Raw genomic sequence first — 18,706 nt, forward strand, 5'->3', positions numbered from 1 at the left:
CCCGCCCCCCCCCCCCCCCCCCCCACGAGAGGATATTTTATTTGCAATATAAACAGTTCCACATTGCCAAAGTGAGCACCTGAAATATTGTCTCCAAAGTTCAAATGTGCTGTTGGGAAAAGGAGAAGAAAACATGGAGCAGATTGTCTTTGTGGAATAATCTGTCAGTTTAGTGACTCCTCTGGGTATTCACCAAGGGTTTTCTGATTGTCTAATGACTCCGATTCCATATTTTGTTGCTATAAATGTATGTAAGTATTATCTAGAGTTTAATTTTTATAATCATACAGTTTTAGAGATATCCTTCTGAATTTATTTGCATATAAAAACATTGAGTTTTCTTTCTATTCCCTTAAATGTAATTTGCCCTCTGATTTGTTTCTTACAGAGGCAGTTTTATTCAAATACCTCATTCTTTTGCCTCTCAGGAAGATTCACTTAGAAGAAAAACTGGCAATATTTCAGATTGATATGGTGAAGGTACTTAAAATATTTATGAACCCTGACACCAATAATCATATTCTATGATTACAGCTGACATCTGATCAGTTTGGTTGCAATGTAGTTGTCAAATTTAATTAGGACACAGATTAGACTTGTAACATTGCCAGTCATAGCCGAAGAAAGCACGCTATGGTGTATTCTTGCTCCTGAACAGTATCAACACCTAAGGGGAGAAGATTGCACAGTAATTTGTTCTTTAATTAGAGCTGTGTGCACATTGCACTAGTTATGCTTGTATTGATCTTGGTAAGTCTCCAAAAGGGAAAAACAAAAGAAAGAACTAATGCTATGAAGTTTAATTGAAGCCATGCTTCCTGAATGCCTTCCAAGCAACAGGATTCCCCAGCTTACGCACAATTTCATGTTCATCTCATTGCAAACTAACTAAAACTAGACAGTTTTAGTTCTCTGCCCAGACCCATGCAGGTGCACTGAATAGTCTTTGTAGGAATCAGTTGCTGATAGTCAATATCATATCTGGGAAAAGAGGAAATAATTTGGTTCATGGTTGCTAAAAGGGACCAAACTCTAAAGAGCCATGGAAAGACAAAACTAGGCTGATGCTGTATTCTGGTGTTCCCCACTGCTTGCTTTCCTTTGAACGATCTTTGTGCTCTACCTTCTCCAAAGTCACAAGCAAGGTCTTTTTATGAAAGTAAATAAAGACATTGCTTTGGAAAAGAAACCCCATTTGAGCTCTACCTTTGCTGTAAGCAACCATTTCTTCATGCACTGAAAGAAGACATTTTCCTGGAACATGTTAGACTGGGAATATAGGACAATCTCAAAATGTTCCCATTCAAAAGCTTTAGGAGAAGGCAGTGAAAAGCACATGCTTATGAATGATCACCTGAGCACCTCAAAATGTTTCTAAATGGGTCAGGAAGTAACATGATACTGATGCTGAGAGATAGTAGAGTGTGATGACTAGACGTGAATGGGTAACTTTTGTTTTGTACTGAGTGGCTAAAACATTCAGAAAACAGAAGTCTTCTGATATTGAGCAGATAAGCAGACAAGAAAGCCTGGGGAAAAAAAGAGATAATAGTCTAACGTGCCAGAAGTAGAAAAAGCTGTAGTTCATCATATGCTGTATATTGCACAGGTGGGAGGAAATGGCTATTCCACTTGGGTGATCATGAGTAGCACAAAAATACCCATTCTACTGATGACTGAAATAATTCGGATAGTTGTTTTGATGTGTGCAGAATAACTAGCAATCCTGGTAGCACAACAATGAAAAACAAAAACACCTGGGGCTGGAGTCTGCTCTCATGCATGTTTTACACTTGTGCAACATCATCAAAGTCAGCAATTAACACTGATTTGCAGTTGATTACACCAATGTGAGAAGACAGTCAGACCCATAAATAATGTTCTCCATCATTATCGATGAAGACCTCAACAACTCATTCTTTCGATGACCGGGCTCTGTGCGTCCGAAGATGACTGATCAGTCCGATTCACGCGTGGAACGTCCTGTCACACGTCAGGCAGACATGTAATGGCACTGTTGATGTACGAGCAGTTCTGGACTTGCGCAGCTCACGCTTTTTTTCAGCCTCAGCAATGCACCTCGCCTCAGAGGTATTACTGCCTGTGTGAATGAGGCTGCGCCATGCTGGACGGTTCAGGGCAAAGGTTTCCCATGTGGCGGTGTTGATCTCGAAGGACTTCAAAGAGGTCTTCAGCGTGTCCTTGAACCGCTTCTTTTGTCCTTCATGGGAGCACTTTCCCTGAGTACTTAAATACTGTAAGTAACAATGGACTGAGACAGATGCCTTCATGGTCCTTGGAACTGTTCATCTAGGGAGCTCCATTCCCAACTTACCTTAAGGCAAGTGTCAGGTAGTGCATTTGGCAGGTAGATTAGCCATGGCCAACATTAGAGCTGTGTATTTTATTTTATTTTTTATATCAGCAACTAGATTTCTGTTGAAGTAAATTACTCTTATTGCTAAGTTACGGGAGGAGAGAGTCTTGACATCAGCATTGACTAAGTGATGCTTTCGTCCCAAGTCGCAATAGCTGGATCAAGGTATCTACTGAACTATGTGAATTCTTTTATTATCTGGCAGTTTGGCATGGTTGTACTGAAAGACCAGTTAGATAGTCTACAAGCATCTGGGCATTCTTGCATAATTCTTGTATAATTGCACAATATACATTATTCAAGGTTTGTTCCCTAAATATCAATGTGATTTTATAGTGGTTAAGTGTGAGATTTTGTATACATTTCTAGCTTGTGAAATATACCCTGTATAATAATAATTTCTGTATTCAATGGCCCTGAACCTTATGCATCTGTGAAAGGAAGGGAGCAGATCTTAAGTGCGGGGGCAATGGAAAGGACAAGTGCTCTATCCAAATCCTGTTTCCCCACCACCCCCCAGCTCCTCTTGGCTACATGGAATTCCCTCTCTGGGGATCCAGATAAATTTCAGTTCCACAAGTGGAGGCAGAGTGGAGTCCACCTGATTCTGTGCATGAAACTTCATGGAGTTTCTACTCTCATACAGTGTATGTAGAGCAGCATGGGCCTGTCATAAACAGATAGTTAAGGGTTAATGCCTCTTACCTGTAAAGGGTTAAGAAGTTCACCTAGCCTAGCGGACACCTGACCAGAGGAACCAATGGGGGGGGACAAGATTTTTCAAGAGGAAGGAGGGAAGTTTTTCCTTTGTTCTATTCATTAAGATCCAGGAATCAACCAGAGTAGTGAGTATTAGAGAAGGAATGAATTAGCTTATGTTTATTTCCTTTTGTGACTTGTTCTTTTTGCATAGAGGGATAATCAAATTGGGTTTTCTTTTGTGTAACTAAGATTTTTGCCCAGGGGAACATCCTCTGTGTTTTAAATCTGTTACCTGTGAGAGTAGCTTGAATGCTAATCTCACACAGGTATCCCTTTCATCCCTTTCCTTTAATTAAAAAAGTCTTCTTTTTAAGAACCTGATTGATTTTTCCTTGTTTTAAGATCCAAGGGATTTGGATCGGTGTTCACCAGGAAATTGGTGGAGAAGTCTCTCAAGGCTACCCAGGGAAGGGTTATAGTACTTGGGCGGAAGATATTTTGGGGGGAAAGACAGAGTTCCCAAATTACTTAAACAGTTGTTTAAACGTTTTGGTGGTGGCAGCATACTGATCTAAGCTGGTAATTAAACTTAGGGGTTCTCATGCAGGTTCCTACATCTGTACCCTAAAGATCAGAGTGGGGATGAAACCTATGACAGGGGTTCAGAACAGTTTTACACTTGGGGCTATGTTAATCCCTGGTCAATATCACTAATGTTACACCTGGGTTACGCCACTGCTGCTTTAGATTAGAACAAGCATAGATTAGAAAAAGTACCTACAGCATTTCAGAATAATCCTGTATCAGTCTGTTCCAGTCTGGGGGCCCATCCTATCACCTCCTTTTCAGGTACCTAGCACCAAACCCTGGCCATGCAGCTTGGTCAGACCCAAGAACTTCATCCATGAAATGATTATAAGAATGCTCATTATTTAAGTCAGGGAAGGTGTATAACTAATATAGCCCTGAGGCAGTTAAAAAGTTACTGTAATCATTACCTTTCGTGATCTGTCAAACCCTGTTTTCTACTCTTTAAATGTCATTGAGGAAGGGATGCCTTCAGAAGATTTTTTTTTTAAATAAAGCTGGCATTAAAGAAGGAAACAAACTGCCCGGTGCCAAAAACCTGCAGTTCTGAGCAAAGACATCATATGGCATGCATGAATTATTCTGTCTGATGTCGTTGTGGAAGCAGTTGGTATTTCCAGCTGTAGGCTGCCCTGCACCAGCACGACAACGTTACGGGTAAAGCTTAACCGCTTAAGTGTTTTTGGCAACAATGAAGAGACCTTTCTCAGGCTAGATTACAGACATGTAAATCCCTTAATTAGATTCCTTTCTGCCTTTTACAGAAGGGCAAGTTGGCAGCACCTGAACTTTCAAAAGTCAGTAAGTCAAACCACTGTAGTGATTAAAATCAAAAGTTTGATTCACCGTAAAAAGGAGTATCAGGAGAACTCTCTATTCAAAGAGCTACCTTAAGATACTAGATACATTCAGTGCATGGATCAGCCTTAAAAGTTCTTTGTTATGCTCCCCTGAGTATGGAAAAGACTAGTGTACTTTCCAATACTCATTAAATGCCAAGAAGGCTAACAGCATTTTGGGCTGTATAAGTAGGAGCATTGTCAGCAGATTGAGGGATGTGATCATTCCCCTCTATTCAGCATTGGTAAGACCTCATCTGAAGTGGTGTGTCCAGTTTTGGGCCCCACACTACAAGAAGGTGTGGAAAAATTGGAAAGAGTCCAGCGGAGGGCAACAAAAATGATTAGGGGACTGGAGCACATGACTTATAAGGAGAGGCTGAAGGAACTGGGGTTATTTAGTCTGTAGAAGAGAAGAATGAGGGGGGGATTTGATAGCTGCTTTCAACTACCTGAAAGGGGGATCCAAAGAGGATGGATCTAGACTGTTCTCAGTGGTACCAGATGACAGAACAAGGAGTAATGGTCTGAAGTTGCAGTGGGGGACGTTTAGGTTGGATATTAGGAAAAACTTTTTCACCAGGAGGATGGTGAAGCACTGGAATGGGTTAACTAGGGAGGTAGTGGAATCTCCTTCCTTAGAGGTTTTTAAGGTCAGACTTGACAAAACCCTGGCTGGGATGATTATTTGGGGATTGGTCCTGCTTTGAGCCGGGGGTTGGACTAGCTGACCTCCTGAGGTCTCTTCCAACCCTGATAGTCTATCATTCTAAATAAAATAAAAAAATGTCTACAGCTATAACAACTCAGGGCTAGTTTGTGCCATTTAGATGCAGACAATAGCCAGGGCGTCATGGATTCTGCAATTCCTCAGCTACAGATTTTACTCCTTCCCACAGAATTGCGCTTTAGGATCTTAGCTTTCATATTTTAAAAAAAAAAAAGTATGTTGCTAGCCCGCCTCCTTGAAGGAAACCTTAAAGATGTAAGTCAAACGTAAAAACAATGCAGTGCCCTCTTCTTGAGTTTTCTGTCTCTCCGAGACCTATGATCTGCCCCGTTCATCTCAGTCAGGGCCCAGAGGATGCTATGATTCTATAGCCATAGAATATTCCCTCTTCCCCCTGCCACCCAAGAGGCCACACAGAATTCATTATACTGCTGCAACCAAATCAATTGAAATTTTTGTTTTCTCTCTCCCTGCCCTGCTAGGACCCAGCCTGCAGTCATTTCTTGCTCTTTGGCTTTCCCCACAAGGGGCAGTTAGTTTGATTATGGTGCACGTTTCCTGCACTGTTCCCTGGAATCAAGCAGCAAAGCTGGATTCCAGTTTATAACCAGGGAACAAGGGCAAGCAGCAGGGAAGGCTGGGCAGCTGGCCTGCCTGGAGAACAGTACAGCATCCGAGGCCCAGGGAGATGAGCCAATGAGGCTGGCTACAGGATCCCCCCTTTCCTAGCATACACAGGAGAGGAGGTTTTCAGCTGTGTCATCTGGAAAACTATGCAGCCAAGGCTTGTTGAGACAGGCCATCCAGAAAGCATAATAAAAACAACTGTTGGAAATGATCATTGACTGGTTTCATATCACAGTGTTTGGGTGATTGTAGGGGTGGGAGCATGAGCATGAAGGTTACTTTATGGAGATAGAATAAATTAATTGTTGCAGAATTTAAGGGTGTTTGCCATGGAATTTGGTCCCATTGTGTAGTGGAACAACTAGGGTCCTGCCCATGGGTGGGGAGAGGGAAGAACAGGATGGTTAGAACACTATGAGGTATTCTCACTACTATACTCCATTGAGCGCAGCTTATTAACCCACATGGCCAGTCAGATCTGCTGCTAAATGCATGAGGGGATGGAGTCCTGGCTGCCCCCTTGAGTCACTGTGCACACCAGGGGAGTAGGGATATTGCAAAACCAATTCACATTTTTGCAAGTTTTTAAATGTGAAAATAATTTTGTGACAATTCAAATGAGCAGAAATTGGAGGAGTGCTAACCCCTGGGAAATGAAGTGTTGGATGTTTTCACATGGAATTCTGAGAAACCTGTGATGACTGGTGTGTGTGTGGGGGCGGGGGGGGGGGGGCATTCTGCTTTGTGTGCCTGTTCTATTTCCTGCTCCTTGAACTCCGTGTTCCTGTTCAAGACTGTGTGTGTGCACACGCAGCTACTCTGTCTCTGCTGCTACACATCTGATGTTTGGACTTTTTTGTTCAAGCTGTTGCAGACCTAATCGGTTCATAGTTATTACAAGTGTTGATTGACAGTCTAGTTGCCCATCTTGGTTTGTTTGTGTGATTTTGGATTGCTATTGTGGGGTGTATCACAGCATGACATTATGGGGATGAGTGCTGCTTTTCTGCGACCCATGCTTCCTGCATATTCTTCAGCTGTTGCCTGGCAATACTTTATTCAGGATTTTCAGAACTATGTACAAATCATGAAACTCTCCAGTGCTGCTAGGTTACCCTTACTGCAGAACTGCTTGAGTTGGGATGGCATTGGTATTTATGATGGACTCCTGAAGCCAAGTCCTCCCTTAAGGCAGGTGTACAGTGTCTCACTAAGTATTTAGGACCATAGTCTGTTCTGTTAAAGAGGAAGTGCACCAACAGGCCAGTGAAACCATATTTGAGTTTGCATCTCAGTAGCGGTGGTTGGCCCAGGACTGAGAATTTGGGGACACTATGATGATCATTGTCAGGGATATTTTTGTAATTGGCATAGCCAATTACTGCCTGGGTAAATGGTTACAGCCTGAAGATGCTAGAACGCTAACTTTTGATGCCACCATGGTTGCTAAGTGTAAGGCATTTGAGAGGCCTCAAGCCAAAAGGGGGATATGGGTTTCAGCCTGCTGCTACCTTTGAATTTATGCTTAAGCTGTCAGCTGCTTCTCCTCCTGTTGCCCAGAGGCCTGCGGGATTAGAAATGCTATGTGCTGGTCTTGGGAAGGAAGGACACCAAGTAAGTGTGCTGCAGTACACTGGTGCATGTAGATGGGAGGCCTGGAGTGCATACTGTGAATGTGGAGCTACAAGACCACCTTTACCAGGGATCCGGATGTTTCTTTTAGTACAAGCTTCTTACATGGCATCCCATATCATGGAAATTAATGGTACAAGGCTGAAATGCATGGCAGATATGGGTGCTGAAGTTAACATTTGTCTTCTAGGTGAGTTCACAATCTGGACACTTGTCTGATTTACAATGGTTATAAAAGCTTGGAAGCTGTATACTCTGTGCTCTATAAATAGCCTTGACTGAAAAGGTCTATGCTACTAAATTCTATTCCATGATTTTCCTATGATCTGTGCTCTTGGACATTGAGCTGTGTGTGAAGCATGCACAATGCACACAATTACTGTTTCCCTGGCCCCTTTGAAACCAGCAGTCAGAGAGACCATGGCAGAAAATTGCAGTGGATATTACTGGCCCTTCAGTTACACTGAATGGAAACACACTGTTGACTGTAATAGACTGTTAGTCACGTTACCCATTTGCATTCATAATTTCACAAGGCACCTCCAAAAGGAGCTTGTTTCTTGTCTGACCACTTTATTCACTATGTTTGGCTACTGAGAGCCTTGTTTCAGATAACAGAACACCTTTTGTATCAAGAGTTTGAAGGCTAATGAGTATTGGTACAGTACATTTTAATTCTGCTGTGCACCATCCCAAAGGAAGTGGGATGCAGGAGAGACTGTATGGGACTCTGAAGCAGTGTTTAGCTCAGATACTGGAAGATTATCATGATACACCCTTCCCTGTTGCATTAATGTCATGCTTTATAGGATATTTGGAGTACACCTTGTGAAAATATTGGAGAAACACCATTCTACTGGCTCTTCAGGTGATTTATGAGGACCAAGTTGGCTGTGCTGATGGAAAACATTCATCCCACCCCTTCACCAGCCTCAAAGCCATCTGATGTGATTAGAAACTATGGGCATTTCAACAAGAATACCTGTGCAAGACTCCATGCATTCTAGCCTGGACAAGCCGCCTATGTTAGGTGAGGGTCTGGATGCATTTTCAATACTTGTGATCTTTCAGGCTGCAGGGTACAGAGCATGGGGAGTGTGTTTATCACACAGAATGCATTGTTAACAAGTGAGACATACTGCCTCCTGAAAAGGGAACTGAGGGGGAAGAGCAGGGGCGGCTCCAGGCACCAGCGCAGCAAGTGCGTGCCTGGGGCGGCAAGCCACGGGGGGGGGGGGGGGGTGGCGTGCTGGTCACCGTGAGGGTGGCAGTCAGGCAGCCTTTGACGGCATGCCTGCAGGAGGTACGCTGGTCCTGTGGCTTTGGCGGCGGGTACGCTGAAGCCGCGAGACTGGCAGATCACCCGCAGAAACGCCGCCGAAGGCCACCTGATTGCTGTGCTTGGGGCGGCAAAAACCAGAGCCACCCCGGGAAAGAGGATGCTCTTTCTAAATATAATGGTGTTGTCATGTGGTCATTTGGGGAGGTTGCACCACAGCAACACCATCCAATCCTTGAGCTAGATCAGAGGTATAACTTATGGCCCCCCAAGTTCACCTGGTGCCTCCAGCCAGGTATCACTGAACTTTGGAGAGAAAGGAAGGAAATTGTGATGATGATGGTGTGTGGGTGTGTGCCCCTTCCCACTCCTTGAACTCAGCCTTAAACAGCAGCAGAAACACTGTGTGCACGCAAGTGTATAGCATCGGGTGTATGCAGCTACTCAGTCCCGCTGCTGCTTGGACTGTTATGTTTTGTTCAGATTTGCTGACCTAATCAGTTCATGGTTATTACATGCTTTGATTGACAAGCACGTCTTGCTTCTTCTTTGTGTTTGTGGATTACTATTCTGGGGTGCAGAGCATAACAGAATCAAAGGATTTTCATCAACTCTAATGCACATTACAGCATTTCTTATCTTTCACTTTAACTTCACTGAGGATAACTAAGCCACTTGTTTGAAAAAGGGAACACATACAGAACAAAAGCATTTTTAGCTAACCGTAATTATTACAGTAGCCAAGCAGACAGAGTCTTGGTGCTATTGAAAAAAAAGATCGCTGAGGCACTTGCAGAGCATCTTTGACTATTCAGTATGAACTAGAGTGAATGTTGCAATTGACTAGTATCAATGTTGCAATTATTGCAACATGGGGAACCCGGTTTATAAGTGTGGATGGCCTAAATAGAATATCCAAATTGGGTGTTCAGACATGCTGTGCCATTTTGCATGCCTACACGCTGAGTGGAATTTCCAAATGGGGGATTATGATATCCTGAATTAAACTGCCCATGTTTGAAAGTTAAGACTACAGTAGTTAAAAAGAATAGCCCCTTCTGCCTCCCCCCCCCACCCACACACTTCAAGAAGGCATTAATAGAGAGGCCGCTGTAGCTCTTATTACTCAGAAGTCAGTGTTTCAGCACTTACATTTAAAAAAAAAAAAAAAAACTATTTTTGAGGAGCGTGAAGCTAAAGTGTGACATACCATTGGCAAATTGACTCCAGTCCAGCAAGGCACTTAAAATATGTGCCTGTGCTCTAAGCATGCGAGTAGTCCCCAGGATGTTAATGGAACTGCTTACATGCTTAATGTTAAATATGTGCTTCAGTGCTTTGCTGAATCAGGACCTCGGAAAGCCTGCAAGCTTTCCAATGGAAGGCATAGTTATAGAACATTTGCTTTTCTAAGACCACAACATAAACCTAGCCACAACTGAGGCCTGGTCTACACTAGGCGTTTATGTCGAAGTTAGCGCCGTTAAATCGAATTAACCCTGCACCCGTCCACACTGCGATGCTATTTAGTTCGACATAGAGGTCTCTTTAATTCGACTTCTGTACTCCTCCCCGACGAGGGGAGTAGCGCTAAATTCGACATGGCCATGTCGAATTAGGCTAGGTGTGGATGGAAATCGACGCTAATAGCTCCGGGAGCTATCCCACAGTGCACCACTCTGTTGACGCTCTGGACAGCAGTGCGAGCTCGGATGCTCTGACCAGCCACACAGGAAAAGCCCCGGGAAAATTTGAATTTGAATTCCTTTTCCTGTCTGGCCAGTTTGAATCTCATTTCCTGTCTGGACATCGTGGCGAGCACAGCAGCACTGGCAACGATGCAGAGCTCTCCAGCAGTGATGGCCATGCAGTCTGTGAATAGAAAGAGAGCCCCAGCATGGACTGATCGTGAAGTCTTGGATCTCATCGCTGTGTGGGGCGATGAGTCCGTGCTTTCCGAGCTGCGATCCAAAAGAAGGAATGCAAAGATCTACGAGAAGATCTCTAAAGACATGGCAGAGAGAGGATACAGCCGGGATGCAACGCAGTGCCGCGTGAAAATCAAGGAGCTGAGACAAGGCTACCAGAAGACCAAAGAGGCAAACGGACGCTCCGGATCCCATCCCCAGACATCCCGTTTCTACGAGGCACTGCATTCCATCCTCGGTGCTGCCGCCACCACTACCCCACCAGTGACCGTGGACTCTGAGGATGGGATACTGTCCACGGCCGGTTCCTCAGACATGTTAGGGGACGGGGAAGATGAGGAAGGAGATGAGGAGGGCGAGGCAGTTGGCAGCTCTCACAACGCTGATTTCCCCGACAGCCAGGATCTCTTCATCACCCTTACAGAGATCCCCTACGAAGCGTCCCCAGCCATTACCCCGGACACAGAATCTGGTGAAGGATCAGCCAGTAAGTGTTGTAAACATCTAAACATTTATTTTTAACAAAACAGGAATATTAACAATTAAAAGAATGGGTTGTTCATGATTAGTGTGCCCTAGGCGCTTAACGGTTTAGTAAGGGGCAGTGCAAGTTTTGAAAAGAAATCTAGCAATGTCCGGTTTTCAGTGATTGTCCTGCACAAGCCGCTCTACTGTGTATTCCCTGCTACTGCAGCTACAGTAAAATGCGGTCTATATGTGCGGGGATAGAGCAGTAATCCTCCTGGGACATCTCGATGAAGCTCTCCTGGAGGTAACTTGAAAGCCGTTGCATGAGGTTCTTGGGGAGAGCGGCCTTATTGGGTCCTCCGAAGTACGACACGTTGCCGCGCCACGAGATTATCAGGTACTCGGGGATCATTGCTCTGCACAGCAGGGCGGCATACGGCCCTGGTCTTTGGAGGCTTTCCCGGAGCATTCTCTCTTTGTCGCTCTCGGAGATCCTCATCAGGGTGATGTCGGCCATGGTGACCTGCTTTTAATTAGGTAGGGGAATGTTAGTGTTGGGACTGCTTTCCCGTTCCTTTACAGAACTGTCACCGCTGGTTTGCAGCCACGCGGTGGAGGCGGGAGAGGGGCAGCCGAAAGGGATCATTCCCGGGGACAGCCGCGAGGGGGTGGGACAGGGGCAGAGTTCCCGCTTGCCGGATTGCTGGCAGCAGGGACTGACATTGATTTAAATGTGAAATGAGGCCAGTGGTAATATAAAAGTTTTAAACTGCCACAAGTGTACGGCTTACCATGTCTGCCTGCAACAGAAATTCCGTTGTGCTGCCTCGCTTCTCAAATGTGCTGTTCAAGACCCCAGGCACAGAATGCGAAGGCCGAGAATTCGACCTTGTGCTGAGTGCGCATGTGAAAGGTGCTGTGCATGGTCTTGTTCACAGAGAAAGACTATGTTCTTTGTTCACAACTACATTTATCTTTCTGAGGAATTCACTCCCTTTTTCCCATTTCCACAGCCCCGTCTGCGACTGTCTCACAACCTAGCCTGGAATCACACTCCCAGAGGCTAGCGCGGATTAGGCGTAGGAAGAAGAGGACACGGGAGGACATGTTCTCTGAGCTTATGGCCTCTTCCCAAGCCCAGGCAGCACAGCAGACCCAGTGGCGGGAGAACTTGACCCGAATGCACCAAGCCAACATGGATCGGGAGGAGAGGTGGCGGCAGGAAGACCAGCAGGCGACTCAAACGCTGCTTGGACTACTGAGGGAGCAAACGGACACGCTCCGGCGCCTTGTGGATGTTCTGCAGGAACGGAGGCAGGAGGACAGAGCCCCGCTGCAGTCCATCTCTAACCGCCCTCCCCCGCCACCAAGTCCCATACCCACCTCACCCAAAGTGCAAAGAAGGAGAGGCGGCAGAGTCCCTGCTAACTCTCACTCCACCCCTGCAGAGAGCTCTAGTAGCAGAAGGCTCTCATTTCCCAAAATTTGAAAAGTTCTTTCCTTCCCGCCTGACACAAGCCCACGTCCAAGTTTCACCTCCCAATGCCATGTGTAGTTGATAATAAAAAATTCGTTTCTGTTAACTACTGTTTCAATCATGTTCTTTTGGAGGAGGAGGGGAAAGGGGGTTGGAAATTGGACAGGACAGTCTCCTTTGGCAGGGTACATAGTCGGGGGCAGGCACAGCAGCAGGGCACATACACAGTGCAGTGATGCAGTGACTAGTTGCCCCGGTTAGTCTGGGAGGTTGTTTTGATGTAATGTTGGGGGGGGTGGGTTGCTCTGTGACTTTGTGGCGGGGGAGGGCAGTTACAGATCTTAAGCGCCGGTCCTTAGACAGGATCACAGAGCCACACAGCATGGGATCTGTAACCGTCCTCCCCCTGCCACAAAGTCAAATAGACCTCCCATACACACAGTCCCGATCAGGAGGGGTGACAGGCTCCGTTGAAACAAGCATCCCACCGCAGCGGAGCCTGTCAATCCTTGAGTTTAGAAGCTGCATTCGCATCACAACACTAGACCCGCCCCGCACCACAGTCTGCGTCCCAGTTTTAAAAAATTCCCGCTAAAACAGTATTAAAGAAAACGGTGTGCTTTAACAAAGTAGAACTATTTTTATTTCGACACGTGTGTTGGAGGGGGGGTGAAGGGGGTATGTAACTGGATAGGATAGTCAACATTACCTGGGTAAAGAAACGGGGGCAGGTTTAGCTTCTCAGTACACAAACTATAAAATCACAGGTTACCCTGCTCACTCAGGAACTTTGCTTTCAAAGCCTCCCGGATGCACAGCGCTTCCCGCTGGTCTCTTCTAATCGCCCGGCTGTCTGGCTGTGAGTAATCACCAGCCAGGCTATTTTCCTCAACCTCCCACCCCGCCAGAAAGGTCTCCCCCTTGCTCTCACAGAGATTGTGGAGCACACAGCAAGCTGCTATAACAATGGGGATATTGGTTTCGCTGAGATCACAGCGAGTCAGTAAGCTTCTCCATCTCCCCTTGAGACGGCCAAAAGCACACTCCACCACCATTCTGCACTTGCTCAGCCGGTAGTTGAAGAGTTCTTTTTCAGTGTCCAGGGCGCCAGTATAGGGCTTCATGAGCCAGGGCATTAGCGGGTAGGCTGGGTCCCCGAGGATGACTATAGGCATCTCCACATCCCCAACAGTTATTTTGTGGTCCGGGAAGTAAATACCTTGTTGCAGCCGTCTAAACAGACCAGAGTTCCTGAAAACACGAGCGTCATGAACCTTGCCCGGCCATCCCACGTAGATGTTGGTAAAACGTCCCCTGTGGTCCACCAGTGCTTGCAGCACCATGGAAAAGTATCCCTTTCGGTTAATGTACTGGGTGGCCTGGTGGTCCGGTGCCAGGATAGGGATGTGAGTTCCATCTATGGCCCCACCGCAGTTTGGGAATCCCATCGCTGCGAAGCCATCTATGATCGCCTCCACGTTTCCCAGGGTCACTACCTTTGGCAGCAGTACATCAACGATTGCCTTCGCTACTTGCATCACAACAACCCCCACGGTAGATTTGCCCACCCCAAACTGGTTCGCGACTGACCGGTAGCTGTCTGGCGTTGCAAGCTTCCACAGGGCTATGGCCACTCGCTTCTGTACACTCAGTGCAGCTCGCAACCGGGTGTCACTGCGCTTCAGGGCAGGGGACAGCAACTCACAAAGTTCCAGGAAAGTTCCCTTCCGCATGCGAAAGTTTCGCAGCCACTGGGATTCATCCCAGACCTGCAGCACTATGCGGTCCCACCACTCAGTGCTTGTCTCCCGTGCCCAGAATCGCCGTTCCACGGCATCAACATGACCCATTGCCACTGTGATGTCCTCGGCGCTGGGTCGCCTGCTTTCTGACAGGTCTGTGCTACTCTCAGACTTCAGGACATCACCGCGGTGCCGTAGCCTCCTTGCCTGACTTTTCTGCATCTGCCTCAGGGAAACCTTTATGATAAGCTGCGAGACGTTGAGAGCGGCCACAACTGCAGCGATGGTCGCAGCGGGCTCCATGCTCGGAGTACAGTGGCGTCCGCGCTGTCAATGACTGGAAAAGCGCGCGAACTGTTTTCCCGCCGGCGCTTTCAGGGAGGGAGGGCGGGAGTGATGGACGGATGACGACAGTTTCCCAAAAGCACCCTCGACTCATTTTGTTACCCAGAAGGCATTGCCGGCTACACCCAGAATTCCAATGGGCAGAGGGGACTGCGGGAACTGTGGGATAGCTGACCACAGTGCACCGCTTCGAATGTCGACGCTATCACCGTTAGTGTGGACGCACAAAGTCGAATTACTGTCCTTAGTGTGGACACACACGTTCGACTTTGCAATATCGATTACAAAAATTCGATGCAAGTAAAATCGAACTACTCTCGTAGTGTAGACAAGGCCTGAGAGAGTTAACACAAAGTGAAAGTTTTAGCACTGAATTTCCTTGCCTTAGTTAGTTTTAATATTGCTATACAGGAGTCTGGGGTATCGGATTCAGTTTGCAATGAATCACTTAGCCACACAGTGAAGTATTTCCTATCCTCAGGGGAAAGTGTAAGAGTAGTTTAAGATAGATTACAAGGGAAGGAATACACATATATCTTCCATTTTTCAGTTTGGCCTTAAATTAGGAGGACTGTCCAATTTACAAAGAAAGATTGGGACACAAACTAAAAAAAAGTTTGTCAAAGTTGAGATGTGTGTGTCCAGAATCTAAAATGCTTATTTAAATGGCTGTTTAGAGAGATTCTCTGTAGGAACATATATTGTAGAGACAGGAGAGAAACTACTGTTGTAAGTGAAACAATATTTTGCCAATCTGGTGCTTTCGTGCTAAACCAATGTTATAGAAACACCCTGTGAGCTTTAGTGTGTTGGGGACACAAATGCCCATAAGAGCAAATCTGCTCCCACAACTGCCCATGAGCATATAGATCCCTGACAACAGCAAGCGGCGAACAGCAGAGGCTAACAGCAGGAGTTTGCCTGGGAGCTGTCCAAGAGGAGGTACGCTAAGTGCTGCATTAGGGGGGCTGTGTTGGTGGGCCTTGAGTGGGCCTGACTGGTATATAAGGGCAGTCAGCAGCGAACCAGCTGAGCGGCGAACAGCAGAGGCTAACAGCAGGAGTTTGCCTGGGAGCTGTCCAAGAGGAGGTACGCTAAGTGCTGCATTAGGGGGGCTGTGTTGGTGGGCCTTGAGTGGGCCTGACTGGTATATAAGGGCAGTCAGCAGCGAACCAGCTGAGCGGCGAACAGCAGAGGCTAACAGCAGGAGTTTGCCTGGGAGCTGTCCAAGAGGAGGTACGCTAAGTGCTGCATTAGGGGGGCTGTGTTGGTGGGCCTTGAGTGGGCCTGACTGGTATATAAGGGCAGTCAGCAGCGAACCAGCTGAGCGGCGAACAGCAGAGGCTAACAGCAGGAGTTTGCCTGGGAGCTGTCCAAGAGGAGGTACGCTAAGTGCTGCATTAGGGGGGCTGTGTTGGTGGGCCTTGAGTGGGCCTGACTGGTATATAAGGGCAGTCAGCAGCGAACCAGCTGAGCGGCGAACAGCAGAGGCTAACAGCAGGAGTTTGCCTGGGAGTTCGCGTGGGGAGAGCGCACTGAGGCTTTCATCTGCAGGTTTCTCAGAGTAGTTCCTGCAACAGTTGAGGAAGCTTCTAAGAGGACGGTGATATGGAAGGTGAGCGATCAGCTGTTGTAACCTGCACAGGTTGTGCCATGTTTGTCTTTCTTCCGCAGGACAGAAGTGACTTTGTCTGTACAAAGTGCAAGCTGGTCTCCATATTGGAGGAGAAGGTTCGAGGGCTGGAGAAACGAGTGTCGACTCTGCGTTGCATAAGGGAAAATGAAGATTTCCTTGACAGACGTCAGGAGATGCTTCTACGGCCACATTGTTCTGAAGATTCAGAGCAGGCGCAGCAGGGACAGAAGGATTGTGAGGAGGTTTGGCAGCATGTGACCTCCAGAAGAAGAAAGAGGAGCGTCCATGCACCAGCAATGGAGATACAGGTGAGCAATCGTTTCCATGTTCTCTCTACAGGTACTAATGCGGAGAGTGGACTAGATGGCCCATCTGAGGGAAGGGAGCAGAAGGAGACTCCACCGATTGGAAGGCAAAAGATGCACTGTCCTAGGGATGGGGGTTCCACGACCACCACTGCCAAGAGGAGGAGGAGGGTGGTGGTGGTCGGGGACTCCCTCCTCAGGGGGACTGAGTCATCTATCTGCCGCCCCGACCGCGAAAACCGAGAGGTCTGCTGCTTGCCAGGAGCTAGGATAAACGACGTGACGGAGAGACTGCCGAGACTCATCAAGCCCTCGGATCGCTACCCCTTCCTGCTTCTCCACGTGGGCACCAATGATACTGCCAAGAATGACCTTGAGCGGATCACTGCAGACTACGTGGCTCTGGGAAGAAGGATAAAGGAGTTTGAGGCGCAAGTGGTGTTCTCGTCCATCCTCCCTGTGCAAGGAAAAGGCCGGGGTAGAGACCGTCGAATCGTGGAAGTCAACGAATGGCTACGCAGGTGGTGTCGGAGAGAAGGCTTTGGATTCTTCGACCATGGGATGGTGTTCCAAGAAGGAGTGCTAGGCAGAGACGGGCTCCACCTAACGAAGAGAGGGAAGAGCATCTTCGCCAGCAGGCTGGCTAACCTAGTGAGGAGGGCTTTAAACTAGGTTCACCGGGGGAAGGAGACCAAAGCCCTGAGGTAAGTGGGGAAATGGGATCCTGGGAGGAAGCGCAAGCAGGAGAGCGCAAGAGGGGAGGACTCCTGTCTCATGCTGAGAAAGAGGGACGATCATTGAGTTATCTTAAGTGCCTATACACAAATGCAAGAAGCCTGGGAAACAAGCAGGGAGAACTGGAAGTCCTGGCACAGTCAGGGAACTATGATGTGATTGGAATAACAGAGACTTGGTGGGATAACTCACATGACTGGAGTACTGTCATGGATGGATATAAACTGTTCAGGAAGGACAGGCAGGGCAGAAAAGGTGGGGGAGTTGCGTTGTATGTAAGAGAGGAGTATGACTGCTCAGAGCTCCGGTATGATACTGCAGAAAAACCTGAGAGTCTCTGGATAAAGTTGAGAAATGGGAGCAACAAGGGTGATGTCGTGGTTGGAGTCTGCTATAGACCACCAGACCAGGGGGATGAGGTGGACGAGGCTTTCTTCTGGCAACTAGCAGAAGTTGCTAGATCGCAGGCCCTGGTTCTCATGGGAGACTTTAATCACCCTGATATCTGCTGGGAGAGCAATACAGCGGTGCACAGGCAATCCAGGAAATTTTTGGAAAGCGTAGGGGACAATTTCCTGGTGCAAGTGCTGGAGGAACCAACTAGGGGCAAAGCTTTTCTTGACCTGCTGCTCACAAACAGGGAAGAACTAGTAGGGGAAGCAAAAGTGGATGGGAACCTGGGAGGCAGTGACCATGAGATGGTCGAGTTCAGGATCCTGACACAAGGAAGAAAGGAGAGCAGCAGAATATGGACCCTGGACTTCAGAAAAGCAGACTTTGACTCCCTCAGGGAACAGATGGGCAGGATCCCCTGGGAGAAAAACATGAAGGGCAAAGGGGTCCAGGAGAGCTGGCTGTATTTTAAAGAATCCTTATTGAGGTTGCAGGAACAAACCATCCCGATGTGTAGAAAGAATAGTAAATATGGCAGGCGACCAGCTTGGCTAAACAGTGAAATCCTTGCTGATCTTAAACGCAAAAGAGAGGCTTATAAGAAGTGGAAGATTGGACAAATGACCAGGGAGGAGTATAAAAATATTGCTCAGGCGTGCAGGAGTGAAATCAGGAAGGCCAAATCACACTTGGAGTTGCAGTTAGCAAGAGATGTTAAGAGTAACAAGAAGGGTTTCTTCAGGTATGTTAGCAACAAGAAGAAAATCAAGGAAAGTGTGGGCCCCTTACTGAATGAGGGAGGCAACCTAGTGACCGAGGATGTGGAAAAAGCTAATGTACTCAATGATTTTTTTGCCTCTGTCTTCACGCACAAGGTCAGCTCCCAGATTGCTGCACTGGGCA

General features: G+C 47.1%; 1 protein-coding gene across 1 annotated transcript; it reads left to right on the forward strand.

The window, feature by feature from the left end:
* Window positions 1–10,207: 10,207 nt before the first annotated feature.
* LOC135972394 (uncharacterized) lies at window positions 10,208–12,753 on the forward strand. Its single transcript, XM_065550336.1, has 2 exons — window positions 10,208–11,189; window positions 12,184–12,753. The coding sequence occupies exons 1-2, from the start codon at window positions 10,613–10,615 to the stop codon at window positions 12,657–12,659; spliced, it is 1,053 nt and encodes a 350-aa protein (XP_065406408.1). The 5' UTR covers window positions 10,208–10,612; the 3' UTR covers window positions 12,660–12,753.
* The last annotated feature ends 5,953 nt before the right edge of the window (window positions 12,754–18,706 follow it).

Source organism: Chrysemys picta, chromosome 6 (genome assembly GCF_011386835.1).
Source record: "Chrysemys picta bellii isolate R12L10 chromosome 6, ASM1138683v2, whole genome shotgun sequence".
NCBI lineage: Eukaryota > Metazoa > Chordata > Testudines > Emydidae > Chrysemys > Chrysemys picta.

Bases quoted from the DNA above. Each gene is read 5' to 3' on its own strand.
- LOC135972394 (XM_065550336.1), top strand. From the start codon at position 10,613: ATGCAGAGCTCTCCAGCAGTGATGGCCATGCAGTCTGTGAATAGAAAG. The intron at 11,190-12,183 runs GTAAGTGTTGTA...CCATTTCCACAG, and splicing joins ATCTGGTGAAGGATCAGCCA to CCCCGTCTGCGACTGTCTCA.